At 55.0% G+C, this 15416-nt stretch overlaps 1 protein-coding gene across 1 annotated transcript; it reads right to left on the reverse strand.

Moving 5' to 3' along the window:
- Positions 1-4790: 4790 nt before the first annotated feature.
- BYSL (bystin like) lies at positions 4791-15219 on the reverse strand. The gene is made up of 7 exons (XM_006130425.5): positions 14840-15219; positions 13221-13383; positions 11614-11752; positions 9831-9964; positions 8381-8541; positions 6998-7100; positions 4791-5496 (listed from the first exon to the last, which is right to left on the reverse strand). The coding sequence occupies exons 1-7, from the start codon at positions 15126-15128 to the stop codon at positions 5148-5150; spliced, it is 1338 nt and encodes a 445-aa protein (XP_006130487.3). The 5' UTR covers positions 15129-15219; the 3' UTR covers positions 4791-5147.
- Positions 15220-15416: the final 197 nt, after the last annotated feature.

A 15416-nucleotide genomic window follows, 5' to 3' on the forward strand; every position in this document is an offset into this window, starting at 1 on the left:
GGGGCCACGATACCCACAGCACATGCCGAGGGCTGCAGCTTAAATGTGGTTTGCATGTGCATGCAAATATATATGCAAATATATGCAAATAGCTTTTCACACAATGCCCCGGCACTCCCAGCACCTCCTCCCTGGAGGCTAGAAACTCCCAGGGAGGAGGGGGACCCTGTACCCATCTCTTCCAGCCAGCCCGTCTGCTTGCATCTTTCAGTGCTTACCCCCACCCCCTGGGAGACGCCTCGCTGTTGTAGAGCGTGTTTCCAGTGGCAGCCATGTTCAAAGGCTGGCCTTTGAATCCCAATAGTTGGGCTTGGTCCTGCCTTAGGCAGAGGGCTGGACTTGATGTCCTCCTGAGGTCTCTTCCAGCATTATGATCCCACTCGCGGGCCGCGTGTCGAGCCCTGCGTGAACCCAAACTGCACCGCAGGCCGCAAACCAACGGGCCGCACGTTGAAGAGCCCTGCCCCATCCGGTGCTAAACAGCAGGAGGGGAAATCCCAGCTGCATGGGAGACGCTCCCGCCTGGAAAATGCTGAGTCACTGATGTAGAGCAATCCTAGCAGGGAGCATTTTGCAGGGGTGTGATCTTCCTGCACAGCTAGTGGGAGCAGCTCCCCGGGGAGGCGGAACGCCAGCAGGATCCCAGCTTGTCGCCGAGCAATCGCCCCCACAAGGCGCTAGTCTGACAGGAACTTTGGGCTGGAAAGCCAAGCAGAACATGCACTCACACGGCTTGGGAAGGGGTAGAATAGCTTGTGCTTTTTGAATGGCTCAGGGTGTCTAGCAACGCAGCTCCATAGGAGAGGGCACTAGGGCACACTGGAGGTGGGGGGGTGTTCGCTGGCTGGTCTGGCAGGAAAGGGCCCCACCACAGTGCGTCAGAGGGGAGCAGGCTGGAGAAAAGGGGTGCCGGGAGCTGGGTGCATGGCTGCGCTCTGGAGCGACTAGTGTGGAGCAGTCAGCACCACAAGCTGACACACGGCGATTTCCCCCACGCTTGGCTCTTTGCATTTGGGGATTTCCCCCCCTTCAAAGCCACCGCCGCCCCATGCTGCTTTCTCACACTCCCCTCCTCAGCCCGGCCTGCGGCCGTTGGGCGTACTTTCCACAGAGCGACGGGAGAGCCTTGCCCCTCTTGCTGGCGCAGAGGCTGATGTGGGGCTGGCTTAGCGCCGTGGTTCCTCCCTGCCCATTCTGACTGGGAACGGCTGAGCCCTCCAGCAACAAGAGAAACTTTTGTTTTGACCCATCGTGCTCTTCCCCAAAGGTCATGGCCCGGGGAACCTGGTATCCGCCCTGCAAGAGAGGGTCTTTCCTTCCCTCCTGCGCCAGCCCCTGGCCCAACGGGGCAGCCAGCAGCTCAAAGCACAGAATCCCTAGATGGTTGTTTCCTGTTCTCGGCACAGGTAACGGACTGGGGGGGAGGGAGAACAGGGGGTCCTCACAGCAGGTGATTCTACCAGGACATGCCCTGGCTGGCACCACAGCTGCCAGGTGTTAGCTCAAAGCATTTTTAAGCCTCCCTATTCCCTAGCAGATCTGCCCCTCCCACATAAGCGTAAGGCTCGGTGTGCTTGCAGGCAGAGGGGGAGTTAGCCAGCAGATGTATCCCACCCTTCCTCTTGCAGTCAGGTGAGGGCGAATATCCTCCCACTGCCCCATCTAGAGTAAGGGTTACACTGAGCCAGCTCCGACAGCTGGACTGCCTGCCCCATTTGTTTGCCTGCTGTGCTCCGCCACCTGGTGGAGGACCGGAGCTAGAGCAACTCAACTTCCTTGAGCTCAATAGGGCACCCAGCCTCTTTGCAGCAGCGAGAGCAGAGTTACCCATACAAGTAGCTTGCTTAATAGGCGAGGGCAGCGACTTTAAGCCTCCGTAAGACGTCAAGGCTACGTCTCCACAGCTGAGTTTCTGAGCAAAAACTGACGGAGGGTTCACACTACAAGTGCGTTTTTGCGCAAGGAAAAATACAGTAGATCGCCAGAAGACAGGGCTTTTTGTGCAAGTGTTACTCCTCTTTCCACGAGGAATAAGCCTTTTTGCACAAGAGCTCCTGCGCAAAAAGGTGTGCATGGACAGACCACAGGGATTTCTTGCTCAAGAAACCCATATCGGAAAAAACACAGGTACTCTGATGGCCATTCTTGCGCCGAAGCACATGGCAGTGCGGACGCGCTCTTGCGCAAGAAGCCTGCAGTGAAGATGTAGCCCAGCCTGCAGATCTACCTGCACGAGGACTGGACCCTGAATGTGCAGAGGACATAGGCCCGGTTCAACTTCTGTTAATTATTCCTAGGGCACTATTAAGTAGAGGCCTCACTCAGGGATCAGGCCCGGACCTCTGTGCCCCAGCTGCACGTTAGTACACTGGACCCTGGACAAAATAGGGGGTCAACAGTGAGGTGGCAACATTTCCAGAAGATACGAAACTGCACAAAAGTTAGTTAAATCCCAGGCAGCCTGTGAGGCATGACAAAAGGATCTCACAGAGCCAGGTGACTGGGCAACAAAAAAGCAAATGAAATTCAATGTTACTAAATGCTAGGTAATGTACACTGGAAAATATTATCCTAACTCTACATATAAAACGATGGAGTCTATATTAGCTGTTACCACGCAAGAGGGAAAGCTTGGAATCATTGTGGATAGTTCTCTGAAAACATCCACTCCATGTGCCACGGCAGTCAAAAAAAGCAAACAATGTTAGGCATCACTAAGAAAGGGATAGAGAAGAAGACAGAATATCTTATTGCCTCTGTATAAATCCATAGTAGGCCCATCTTGAATTCTGTGTACAGATGTGGTCGCCCCATCTCAAGGAAAAGACTATTAAAATTGGAAAAGGTTCAAAAAAGGGCAATAAAAATGATTAGGGGTTTGGAGCGGCTGCCATATGAGGAGAAATTAGTAAGACTGGGACTTTTCAGCAGGAAAAGAGACCAAAGGGGAAATGTGACAGAGGCCTATAAAATCAGGACTGGTGTGAGGAACATGAACAGACTCCTTCCCATAACACAAGAACTAGGGATCACCAAATGAAATGAATAGGCAGCAGGTTTAAAACAAAAGAAATACTTCGCACAATGCAGTTAACCTGTGGAACTCCCTGCCAGAGGATGCTGTGAAGGTCAAAACTATAACACAGCTTCAAAAAAGAGCTAGCTAAATTCATGGAGGACATGTCCATTTATGACTACTAGTAAGGATGAGCAGGGATGGAGTTCCTAGCCTCTGTCAGAAGCTGAGAATGAGCGACAGAGGAGGGATCACTTGAAGACTATCTGTTCTGTTCATTCCCTCTGGGGAATTTGGATTGGCCACTGTCAGCAGACAGGACACGGGACTTGATGGACTTTTGGGCTGACCCAGTGTGGCTGCTCTTAGGTTCCTCGCCCATTTTAGAACATATGGCCCATAGGCCGGATCTGGTTCGTGGCTTGCCTTGACTGGCTCGCTCTCCTTCCTCCTCAGCTCTCAGCTGCCACTGTGGCAGCCCCAGGAAACAGAGATAGAGGGCACTGCCGGCAGGAAAGGAGAACAGGTCCCTCTAAAGAAGTAACAGTTTTCAGGAGCCAATGGACATCAGTGGGAATTGGGGCTGTGTGGCAGCGCCCATCACCCTGCAGCCCTCAGTGGCTGAGTCAGATCAGCTAGGGGCCTCTGGCCTGGGAGCTAACAGTGCACATATCGTTTTGCTGGGGGTGTCCCACCGTCCATCCCGCCTGGGGGGTGAGGAGAGAAGCGGCTGCCAGTTGGCCGGGCGGAGAGAAGCAAAGCACCAACCTGCTTTCTGGCTCTCAGCACATCTACAGGAAAGGACGGGCGGCCGATGCAGGGTTAATACTTAAACAGGGGGCGACCCAAGGACCCAGAGAGGCAATCGCTGCCCCTTCATTACACCCGGAGTGGCCAAATGACAGCCCCGTGGTTTCACTGAGTGATGGTGCCCAGGAGTCCTGGCTCGGACATCTCCTGTCTGTGGCTTATTCCCAGCTGCCGCCCAGCCAACGTGCAGCACAGCTGCCGACTCCCTGCTTGCTTCTGGCTTCCTCTTGTCCCCGCCTCTCCTGGCTGTCAGTCACATTCCCGCTGCTCGCCTTTCCTGGAAGCGGCCCGGAGCAGCCTCCGTGTGAAGCTGGGTTAATTACAGAGCAGCTGGTTCCCCTGGGATCGTTCCTGCTAAATGCCACGGAGCGGACGGATGGGAGCGCTGCAAATCGAGCCGGCGTCTGCCTGCTAGCGAGCGGCTGCCCAGAGGGAGCCGGCTCTCTGCAAACAAACCCACGGCTCCCCTGGAGCTAAACACTCTGCAAGCGCATTACTCTTCCCGGCTGCAGAAGCATCTGGGCACCGACTACAACGCGGGCGGGGGAATGATGGATTCCGCTCACAGGGCAGAAACGGCTGCAGCTGCCAACCCAGACAGTGATCCTTCCCCGGGGCATCCCCTGCTAGCAAGCGAAACATACGTGGGAACGTGCGATCTCATTGCCTGCCACGCAGGGGAACCCCGGGCCGCCTGCAAATTTATCCTTGGTGCAATGAGGCGCAAGGCACAGAAGGCAGGGTCCCTGCCTGGAGAGAAAGGGAAAAGATCTTCATGCACCAAATGGATCGCTGTGTTAGAGGGGGGGGACTGGAGTAGATCACACAGGCCCTTACGCCCCATCTCTTACAGGGCGGAGGAGGATGGGGGGGGAAGGGGAGAGGGTGCTGCCCCCCCCCCCCCGAACATCCCTCTGAAAGGGCTGCACCTGTATCCCTTTCCATTCCATTCCATCAGACGCTCGGAATGCCCCAGGTTTTATTCTCAGACAGGAGCAGCCCCGTGCTTTCCCCCCTCCCAGAAGTGCCTGCTCGCATCAGGCCAGCCTCTGATCCGTGGAAGGCAGCTTCCCCCGCTCCCAAGGGAGGTCCAGCTGAAGAGCAGCGCTTGCTTCCACCCCTGGGCTACAAGGCAGGAGTGGCGGGATCTTAGTGACAGGCCCGCGCTCGCTTGTCCCGGCCCAAGGGCTAGCTCAGCCACTCGGCCTCATCCAGCGAAGGCAGCAGCGATGGTGCAAGGGATGACGCGCCAGGTAGTTCTGGGCCGCAGCGTCTCACAGCCAGCGTCCCCTCCGCAGTCCCCGCCTCTCGCCTCCCAGCCTCACTCCATCGCCACCGGCTGCTGCCCCTCCACGTCCCGCGACTTGGAGTTCGCCAGCTCCCGCCTGATCTCCGCTGAGATCTGCGGGTGGCAGTGGAACTTGAGCAGCTCCAGCAGGGACTCCTTCTGCTCCGAGGACAGGTCCTCCTTGTAGCGCTGGGTGAAGGTGAGCAGGCACTGGTGCCACAAGACGGGCAAGGTGCGCCGGTCCGCCCGGAAGGCCAGGAAGTGGAAGACCAGGGCGTCCACCACGCGGAAGGGCAGGGCGTACTTCTTGTCAATGAGGAGGCGCAGGAAGATGCTGTTGGCGCCGCTGTACTCCATCTCGGCGATTTTCAGCATGGCCGCACTGCGGAGGGAGAGCGAGTCCCAGTGGGTCGGGGGTCTTGGGGCAGGAGCTTTGTCTGTCACACTCCAGAGCTATGCCCATGGGGACTGCATTCGCTCTGTTACGTTGCATGACATATCTACTCTCCTGTGGTAACCCTAGGCGCGTGCCTCAGTTTCCCTTGGGACTGCCCCAATACCTCTAGATGGGGATGGCCATTCCAGGTACGACTCCTACCAAGGGAGGCTGCCCCAGTCCCAGCATGTGCACAGTGGCCCAGGCTTTCTGTAACATGAGCCTGAGAGGTGCAACCGGGTGACACCTTTGGGCAAAGGAGGCGGCGAGGCGGCCTGCAGGGCTGGGACCGGTTGCCGAGTGGGGGAATTGGTCTCCGCTGGCTTAGGATACAGGGATGGACTGTCCTGGCTGGTTCCTGGGCTGACAGCTCTGTGCTACACTGTATCCCTGTGAATTAATAACCCTTCTGCTCTCCCTGCCGGCTGAGAGTCATGTCTGGCTGGGGATGGGGGTGCACGGGATGGGGGGGCATCCCTTATCTGGCATTCCCAATGGGGCAGCTAGTGCTGGTTGCGGTAATGCTCCCTGGGTGGGCAGGGTTTGAACCCTGGGGTCCCCAGGCCTATGCCCTAACCCCTAGGCCAGTAGAGAACCCACCCCACCTCCCTACTTTAAGAGCATCACTTATCCAGCCTTCCTAATGGGGCAGCTGGTGGCTCCCCCACACTCCGTGACAGCCAGTGAGTGGGCAGGGGGTGGCTCTGGGCACCTTCCAACACCGTGCTGCCCCCAGGACCTCTTCAGGAGAGCCAGCTCTGCCCAGGGCTCCCCTGCTCCCAGTTCAGAGGGTGTTTGTGGCCGGAGCCTGGGACCAAGCAGCCTTCCAACTTCCCCACCAGCTCAACCGGGGCAGACCAGGCACCAGAAGGGGACTTGCGGAGCAGGCAGGACTCTCCTCCTCCCCCCGTCCCCGGCTTTCCCACTCAGCCACAGGCCCCTTAAACAGCAGCGCAATCTGCTCTCTAGCATCTGGCCATCTCGCTACATGCCCAGCTGTCTTGCTAGTGCTCTCCCCGCTTCCCTACCCTGGGGAGACAGTGGCAGTGAGGGTCTGATCCTGCATCGCCCCCCGCCGCCGCGGGTGCACATGGGGTAACCCAGCAGGGAGACGGCCTCCCTGCTAATCCTATGCTGCTGACCAGGAAACTCCCAGCTACTGGGAGTTCTTGGCCCAGCAGCATTCCAAGCGGAGGAGCCACTGGAATGGGGACCGCCCCCTGGGCAATGACGGAAGCGTGTGACTCGGGACAGGATGCTGCCCTGGGATGCGCTGTAGGGAGCAGCCTTGGGCCAGCGTAGGGACCTCATGCAGCTTTCCTAGGTGTGTGAAAGGCCAGAGAGGTTTTAGGGCAGAGCCGTGACCTTGTTATGGGACTCCCTGAGGAAAGAGAGAATCTATTCCCTCCCCAACCTTCCCCGAGGGCCCCCGCCCGCCCCGTGCTACCTGGAGTGAAGGACAGGGATGGAGCACTTCGCAAGGATGCTCCCAATGATGACGGCTTCCCGTAGCGTGCAGGTCCCGGACTCGCACAGGGGGATCAGGATCCCTAAAAGCAGACGGGGGGGAGCTTGACGATAATCCTCTGAACGCAAAGTGCTTGGACCTGCAGGGCTCAGAGCCAGAAGCCGACTGATCCCTCCCCCGTGCACGCCAACCTCCATGCCCATCTAGCCTGAGAGAACAACCCGCCCCCCGAGCATCCCTGGGCACCCACCCCTGAAAGGAGCAACGCCGATGGCTCAACAGGTTGCAGGAGGCCCAGGATGTGCTGCCCCCTCTCTCGTCCCTCCCACTCATCTCGGGCCAAGCTCATTCATGGATAGGACAGGTTGACACTCCGTAATCCGGACTTCTCTAGTCCGGCAACACCCCTGGTCCGGCATCGGCGGCGTGACCCCGTGGGGCCAGGAACACTGCGCGACTCGGGAAAGCGGCACGTGAAGTCCTGGGCTGCAGTGGGGTGCCCCAGGCAGCAGTGAGGCTGCTGGGCAGAGTGTGGAGTTCCCCTCCCTGGCGGCGGCAGAGCCATGGGGCAAAAGAGGAGCCTTAGGTGGCAGCAGAGCCCGAGGTGGGGGGGTGGGGGAGGGAAGCAGAGGCCCCGCCCTGGGGAGAATAGAGCTGAACACTGTGTATATTTGTGTGTACAAGTTGAACCTCCCTGGTCTGGCATCCTTGGGACCTACCTGGTCCGGGACCAATCCATTTTCCAGACCAGGGGAGGTCAATGCACCACAGCAGGGTGGCCAGGAGGAAAAGCAGAGACTGTAGTGCACTGACCTCCCCTGGTCTGGCAAATTTCCTGGTCCGGAACCAGTCAGGTCCCGAGGACGCCAGACCGGGAGGTTCAACCTGTACACACAAATATACATGGTGATCAGCTCCCCACTACAGGGAGTCCTGTCATGGATGGATCTCGCCCATCTCTGACAACCTAAGGGGGCTGGGCTAGTATTGGCAACACCGATACAGCTGGGGGTGCCAATCAAGTTTCCAGGAACGGACTATGATGATGACCCACCACATCAGCAGCTGCTGCCACCCAAGGTTTCTCCCCCTTGCTTGTTTTGCTCTCATTGTTTCCGCATCCTCCCTCTCTTTACTGCTGCTGTCCGACTCCGGAGAGCATTAGGGGCTGTTGCGTAAAGCTCTGGGCAAAATAAACAGTTCAAAGTGCTGAGGCTGGAAGGCCAAAGACAGCAAGTATGGAACTGAGTCCTCCACCCAGAATAGAACTCTTGAATACAGCTGTGAAACACGGAACACGACTACAGCCCAGCCGGCAAGCCAGACCCGCCCTCCTCTTCCTGCAACCTGGCTTCTTTCTACCTTTGAACCAGGCTCCCGGCTTGAACAAAGCCTTCTTCAAGGCCATGTAGAGGTGGAAATTGAGGCGCTTGTACTCGGCGATGTCATCCCTCACTCGCGGAAGCAGCACCAGGTTGTAGAAGCGCTGGGCCATCCTCTCCTTCAGGTTGGAGGAAAAGATCCTGGCAGGAACAAGGGAGGAGGGAATCAGATTAGGGTCTCAGCCTCCATCCCAGCCGCCCCAAAGTCCACAAGAAGCAGGTCCTAATATTCCAATCAGAGGGTCTGTTTCCCACCATGTACCTCGTGTGCTTGTGGGGGTTTTATTACCTGATCTTTGAAGCACCTGTTGAAGGCCAACCCGTGTTTCAGCGCATGACCCACACTGTTGAAATCTGGGCTAGACTGTGGTTGTTTAATGGTCAGGGCAGACCAGGAGAGGGTTCTGCACCTGACTCGCATGCCGGACAGGTCCTCCGGGCCTCATTTATAGAGCAGGAATATGCCCCTCCTTCCAAAGCAGGGAAGGCCCTGAGGGTCAGTTAAAGGGCTTGGAGATTTGTAGTGAAAAAGTGCTTCAAAGTGCATGACACTCTGCATTACCTGCCGGGCTTAGTATCCCTTCACATAATGTTAACCTGTGGAACTCCCTGCCAAAGGATGTTGTGAAGACCAGGACTTTAGCAGGGTTCAAAAAAAGAGAGCTAGATAAAGTCATGGAGGATAGGACCATCAATGACTGTTAAGCAGGGATGATGTCCCTACCCTATTTGTCAGAAGCTGGAAACGGGTGACAGGGGAGGGATCACTTGATAATCAATTCCCTGTTCTCTTCATTCCCTCTGGGGCACCAGGCACTGTCAGAAGACAGGATAGATGGACCTTTGGTCTGATTCTGTAGGGCCATTCTTATGTTCTTAGTATCAGAGTCCAGGGGAATCAAGGAAGTGACTAAGCTGGTCATCTGCCTATGAGATCAGACTCCAGCTACTGCTTCAAAGACTCTGGCCCTGTACTTGCCTGACAAGAAGATTGTGCATGGAGACTGCATTAGAGCTCTGAGTAAAACAGCCCGTATCATGTCACATTTTATAGTTTGGGATCGGAGCCTGCAACAGTGAAACAAGGACACTTCCAGCTGCCACATCTTCCGGTGTCTCGGGCTGCAGCTCTGCAGACAGCATGAGTGCCACATAAAAGGGCAGTTTCCTTAGGAGTGGTTCGAGCCACTGAAGGGAACAACCATGCTCTGGATCAAGGGTCAGCCTCTCTCCTCCCTCTCTAGCATCCAGGAAATGCCCGATGCACAGCCCAGGCATGGGACTCAAGGCAGGGAGCGGCTCTCTCCTCTGTCTTGCAGCTCAGGGGAGAGCCAGAGGCTGGTTTGGATTTCAGCGTGGTGGGGGGAGTTCGCGGCAAGCCCACTGTAAAACCCCCAATCCGTACGTTACCGCCAGCAATTCCCTCATACCTGGTTGCTTGATACATGGCAGCTGCAGTCCACGTCTCTGGCTCGGTGATGTAAAGGATCTGCTCCCAATTGGACAGCGCTGGGATGATTTTGAAGGCTTTAGGGAGCTTACCACTCCTGTATTTGGACAGCACCTTTGAAACAAGAAGCATGTGGCCTAGTGATCAGAACAGGGATCAGGCCCGCCGAGGACTGTCACTCACTGTGTGACTAACCAGCTCGGTTGCCTGAGAGATTCCTCATGGCTAGAACTCGCCCTGTGGCACATGGCCCCTGTTCCTCTCGTCAGGGCCCTCTAATACAGGGGTGGCCAACCCGCGAACCGCACGCGGCTCTTCAAAGGAAAAATTGCAGCTCCCGCACCCACGGCTGTTCTGCGTTCCCCTGCTCTGACCGTTTTTCCTTGTCTGGTCAGGGCGCTGCTTGGGGCAGTGAAATCTGATGCTGTGGCCGACAGAACTCTGCTTGGGCCACAGGCAGCTCTTAAGGGGCAGCGTTGGTTTTTTCCAACAACTTTCCGGCCAACAGCTGTTAAAGGGGCAGCGTGTTTTTTTTTTTTTTTTCCCCCTCTTCTCTCCTCCTCAACTTCTTTCCCTTGGCTCTTTGCACTGTATCCACCACTATTTTGGCTCTTTGTCTGCAACGGGTTGGCCACCCCTCCTCGAATACCTCACTCAGTCCAAAGCGAATTGAAACAGTTCCCTGCCAGGGTCCACTTTATCCCAGGCCCCAGTTCAGTCTCTCTCTCCTTAGATAGGCAATACCCAGCCATTGGGAGCTGGGTCCCAATTCAAAGCTGCGCTCTCGTCAAGCAAGTCTAGCTCTCTGGGCCCCAATCTGTCTCTCTTCCTTCTTAGGTAGCAAGGCCCCACCTCTCCTGCCTAGTGCTGGGTTCCAATTCCACAGCGACTCCCATGTTTCTCTGGCCGGCATTCAGCCTCCTACCTCTGACTTCTCAACTCCCACGGGGTCAGGGCCTTCTCGGCAAGAGCCCCTCCTTTACCATGCTTTCCTAATCTACCCCCTTCTCCGCAGCTTCCTGTTGCCCTTTATAGGAGAACCAGCTGGCCTCCTTCAGGTCCCATCAAAGCAGTTAACATGGCGGGGGCAGTGTGGAGCAGTTCTCAGGTTTGCCTGGCCCCTTAAGGGACAGGCCACCCTGTTACAGCGACCTTGAGAAATACAGTGACCATAGGAGAAACTGGCCTGCCTCAAAACTCTGGGGATGGGGAGGAGTAGCTACTGCTAAACTGCGTGAGATCCGGCGCGAAAGAGGCAGTGTAAACAGGGGTGATTTTATTGGAAAGCCTGGTGCACATTAACTAATCACACTGGAATTCCCTCTGTTCACAGGCTTCCACGCACCTTGGGGCTTCTGGACGCAAGAGAATTTTAAAAGCAGCTCGAATGTCCTGTCTTACCACCAGCTGAGCAGTAAAAACTCTCAACATAAGAGTGCAATTAACAGTCCCAGAGGTTTTTTTCCCCCCCGTATCTTGGATGTAATGACAGAAAGGATGGAAACCTCAGACCCTGCAGAAGGTGCCTCCTTATTGACCCTGACGCACTTTACAGAGACAGCTGTCATGTTCCGCCCCAGAGACGGCTGCATGTTAGCAGTGGGTGAAGATATTCTTCAGCACAAGCCATGAGGCTGAAGACACAAGCCATGACAACTGTGAATACTGGCCATGGGAACAGCTGAGCTTGGTTCAGTCTAGCTCCTGGCAGAGCTACAATGCGTTGAAGATGAATGCTGCTACACAAATGCGATTGCTCTTACTTCTCTGACACCCTTGTAGACCTCCAGCACCCGGGGGTCCAGCTGAGGCATGGGGTGGCCTGATATTTCTGACATCACGGTCTCCACCTCGGTCTGCTTCTCTGTAATCTTCTCCATGATGATATCAGCTAGCGTGAGCCTGGCAGATACAGGCGAAGGAATCAATGCAGAGCTGGTATTAGGCCTAGGACAGAATCAGCCTGTTCCTTGGCAAACCAACCTGCAAAGGTTGGTTACTGTGGAGGTCAAATTACAGAGGAGGTCAAGTTACAGTGGAGGAGGTCAAAGTTGGGTATTAGGAAAAACTATTTCCCTAGGAGGGTGGGGAAGCACTGGGATGGGTTCCCTAGGGAGGTGGTGGAATCTCCATCCCTAAAGGTGTTTAAGTCTCGGCTTGACAAAGCCCTGGCTGGGTTGATTTAGTTGGGTTGGTCCTGCTGTGGGCAGGAGGCAGGACTCCATGACTCCTGAGGTCTCTGCCAGCCCTGGAATTCTATGAAAGGCAGCAGGGCCTAAGAACAAAGCATTGCAGTAGGAATCAGAGCAGGGAGGTTCCACAACCTGCTCTGCTACTGCCCTGCCGGGTGACCTTGGGAAAATCTCTCCCCCTTTTGGTGCCTCTATTTCCACTCCCATCCTTTATCTGTCTTGTCTATGACGGGTATGTCTGTCTTTGGAATACAGGTACAGCGCCAAGCACCTGATCTCAGCAGGGCCTCTAGGCACTGCAGCAGCAACGGGCAACCTAAGCTACTGAGCAGGCCGCAGGAGTGGCCCTCCATCTCAGTGGGCCGCAAGAGTGTCGTAACCAATATAGCCTCCCGGGATAGGGTCATTTTGCTCACTGCGCTTGTGTACCTGGAATTCGCAGGGCATGCCGAATGAACCGTAGCAGGGTTTTGATTGGTTGCAGAGCGAGCGCACAGCTCTCGCAGCCAATGCTGTGTGCAACCAGCACACACCTCGCCTCACGTGCTCTTGTTTTAGGAGTGTGTCACGTTTGCAATACCGGCAGGGAAAAAAACCCGACGCCAACAGAAATTAGTGGGATCTGGCAACCCCGCGTATGGGCAATGGTAACAAAATATTTCATGGGTCATAGGCTGCCCACTGCTGCTCTCCAGCAATTGGAGTTACTATGGTTGGCCCCATGCATATGCCATGGAGAAGACATGCAGCATTATCTACCGTTTGGGCACAGGAGGGTCAGGAATCCTGAGTTTTATTCCTAATTCCGCCTCTGACTTGCCTTAAGAGGTTGGGCAAAAAACAATCCTCCCCTATGCCTCAGTTTCCCCAGCTGTGGAAGAGTGATGGACCTTCAACCAAACCCACCCTCTAGAATTCACGTAACCTCTTCAAAGCGCTGTTTTAAACTTCAATGCTATCCGAGTGCAGCGCAGTTGGGCCCAGTACAGAAACACTTACATCCCTTGGCTCAGGGGCAGTGTTCCAATTGTTTCCATCTATGTGCAGAATAAGTTTTATTGCGTGCACCGTGCCATGTGCGGATGTGCACCACCAATAGAAAACACAGGCTGGCTATAGGCCCTCTGCTAATCAGGGGGGCGACCTTTTAATTTCTCGCGATCGGGGTTGCTTCCTACCTTAGCGGAGGATTCTTGTTCATGAACATCTCAATAGCTCTCTCATCCTCAGGGTCCACCGTCACCTCCTCACAGTAATCTCCCTTTCCCATGGATGCAGCCTTCTCCAGCGCGGGCCACTCATCATCCTCTGCGTCAGAATCCCCATCGCGCAATCCGGACCCTGAAATAAACCACATCCTGTTAAGGTTGGACAAATAAGGGTGCAGAGCCAGTAGCTGGGTGGCCAGCGAGATTAATTTACAGCAGCTCCTTTCTAATGTAGACAACCACCCACTATAGGAAGGCAGACCAGGGATACCCAGGGGCAGTCCATCTGAAGGGGCAATCAGAATTTCCATCCAGGCCCAAAACGCGCTTCTCCTCTGCCAATTGCTTAAATAACTGCTGTGGCCAGCCAATAATGTTGGAGCACAGATGTGCAATTAAATATTACAGTGCATATTTCAAGCTTTATTAATTAAATAATTAAAAACAGTTTCAGGTCCTACATATGTGCATACCCGCCCCGCCCAGCCGCCTGTTTTTGAGGGGATTATAACCAGCATTCCCTGTAGCCTGTGCGCTTTTGCAGCTGCTCAGGAGGGATTCAAATGCCACCCAGCTGATTAGCAGAGCATCCACAGCTAGGTTGTGTGGTGCACATTCACATATACCTCGATGCCCATAAAAATGTATTTTGCACATGGATGGAAAAGATTAGAGGGTATAATGATTATGATGTGTGTGTTATACACACTGAACTTTATACTCAGACACAGACTCATCAGCTTTAATACAACTGCTCAGTTTTGCAAGATCACAGACTAGGGGCCATGCTGTAAAACGTATTTCGGTGACCAACTCCAATACCATTAAAAAGCTGGTCCTAAGTGACAAATAAACTGACTAATGCAATGTACTGTCATATGTACAATAAAAATATTATTTGGGACAGGAAATGAAGAACGTATTATCCAGGTGAAAGGATGGTTCACTGAATAGACTATGGCACTAAAACTCAAAAAACCTGGGTTCAGTTCCTAAGTCAGATTTCTTGTGTGACTTTGGGTAAGTCCCTAGATCTCTCTGTGCAGCTGTAGACTCTATTTGTCTCTAGTATCTCCGAGGTGCTGGTGTAACAGAACCAAACCTGGAACCTTTGGAATTTAGTGTGTGAGCCTCTACAGCTTCAGTTATAAACCAGCTGGCTCTCAGCTGAGGCTGTAGAGGAAACGTACTCTTCTTCTCCATAAGGGGCTCAGTGCCACTCCATGGGACAGTGAGACACGCCCAATCGGTGTGTGGGTTATCACTGTAAGGATAAGATCCCTTCATGATAGAGATGTCAGATACTGTAGTGATGGGGGCAGTTTAAGGATACATACAATGGATACAAGGGGGGGGGGGGATTTACGGAGGCAGGATGCCTTCCCATGAAAAAACTCAGACCAAGCTACAAGGTTAGCACACCTGTCCCTTTTGCTGTCTCATCCCAAAGGCAGCCGCCAGGGCAGCACAATGCCTCCTCCCACGACACCGGGACTTTTGTTTTAATCCGCTGTTCTTAGAGATCGCCCTGCGCTTCAATTCTCCGCCACAAACAACGGTAAGAGAATCAGCGCGGCTCCCCCACTCACCCAGCACCGTGGTCTTCTCCTTCTTCGCTTCGGTTCCCTTGCCTGGACAGTGCTCCGCCTCCAGCTCCTCCTGCTGGATCCGAGCCTGCTCCAGGATCCTCCGGGACAGCTTCTCATCCACGTACTGCTCCTCCTGCTCCCCACCGCCATGCTGCCCGCCCCTGCCTCGCCTCTTCACCCGCGTGGTGGGCCTCACCGAGTCCCCTTGTATAATCTGCTCGGCCAGGGGCAGGTTCCTGGCCGCCTCCCCTGCGCCCCCAGCGCCTCTCCGCCGCTTGACCTTAGGCATAGTGATCCCCCAGCGCTCTCCCCGCAACCTGCGGGAAGTGCACGTGTGCGGCCCGGCAGTGCGCGTCTTCGGAAGAGGGAGGGCGCATGCGCTCTTGGAACGTTGGGAGTCCTTCCGTTCCAAAATTGGCAACAGCGTAATGAACGCTTGTCGCCAGTCTCGGCTCTTAAAGGCGCAGGCGTGCTATTTTAGGGCGCCTTCTAGGAACCTCTCCCAAGGCAGAGCTGTCAATTCGAGGGAATCCTTCGTGCGACAGCGAGTTCCATTTTCAGAAGCAGCAGAGAGAAG

This window comes from Pelodiscus sinensis, chromosome 27 (genome assembly GCF_052426305.1).
Source record: "Pelodiscus sinensis isolate ZL-2025 chromosome 27, ASM5242630v1, whole genome shotgun sequence".
Lineage (NCBI taxonomy): Eukaryota > Metazoa > Chordata > Testudines > Trionychidae > Pelodiscus > Pelodiscus sinensis.

What these genes read in the sequence shown, in the direction of transcription:
- BYSL (XM_006130425.5), bottom strand. Translation starts at nt 15,128, where the DNA reads ATGCCTAAGGTCAAGCGGCGGAGAGGCGCTGGGGGCGCAGGGGAGGCG. An exon ending in AACAAGAATCCTCCGCTAAG is followed by an intron (nt 11,753 to 13,220) that starts GTAGGAAGCAAC and finishes TGTATCTGCCAG; the next exon opens with GCTCACGCTAGCTGATATCA. An exon ending in ATCCCTGTCCTTCACTCCAG is followed by an intron (nt 5,497 to 6,997) that starts GTAGCACGGGGC and finishes CTCCCTCCGCAG; the next exon opens with TGCGGCCATGCTGAAAATCG.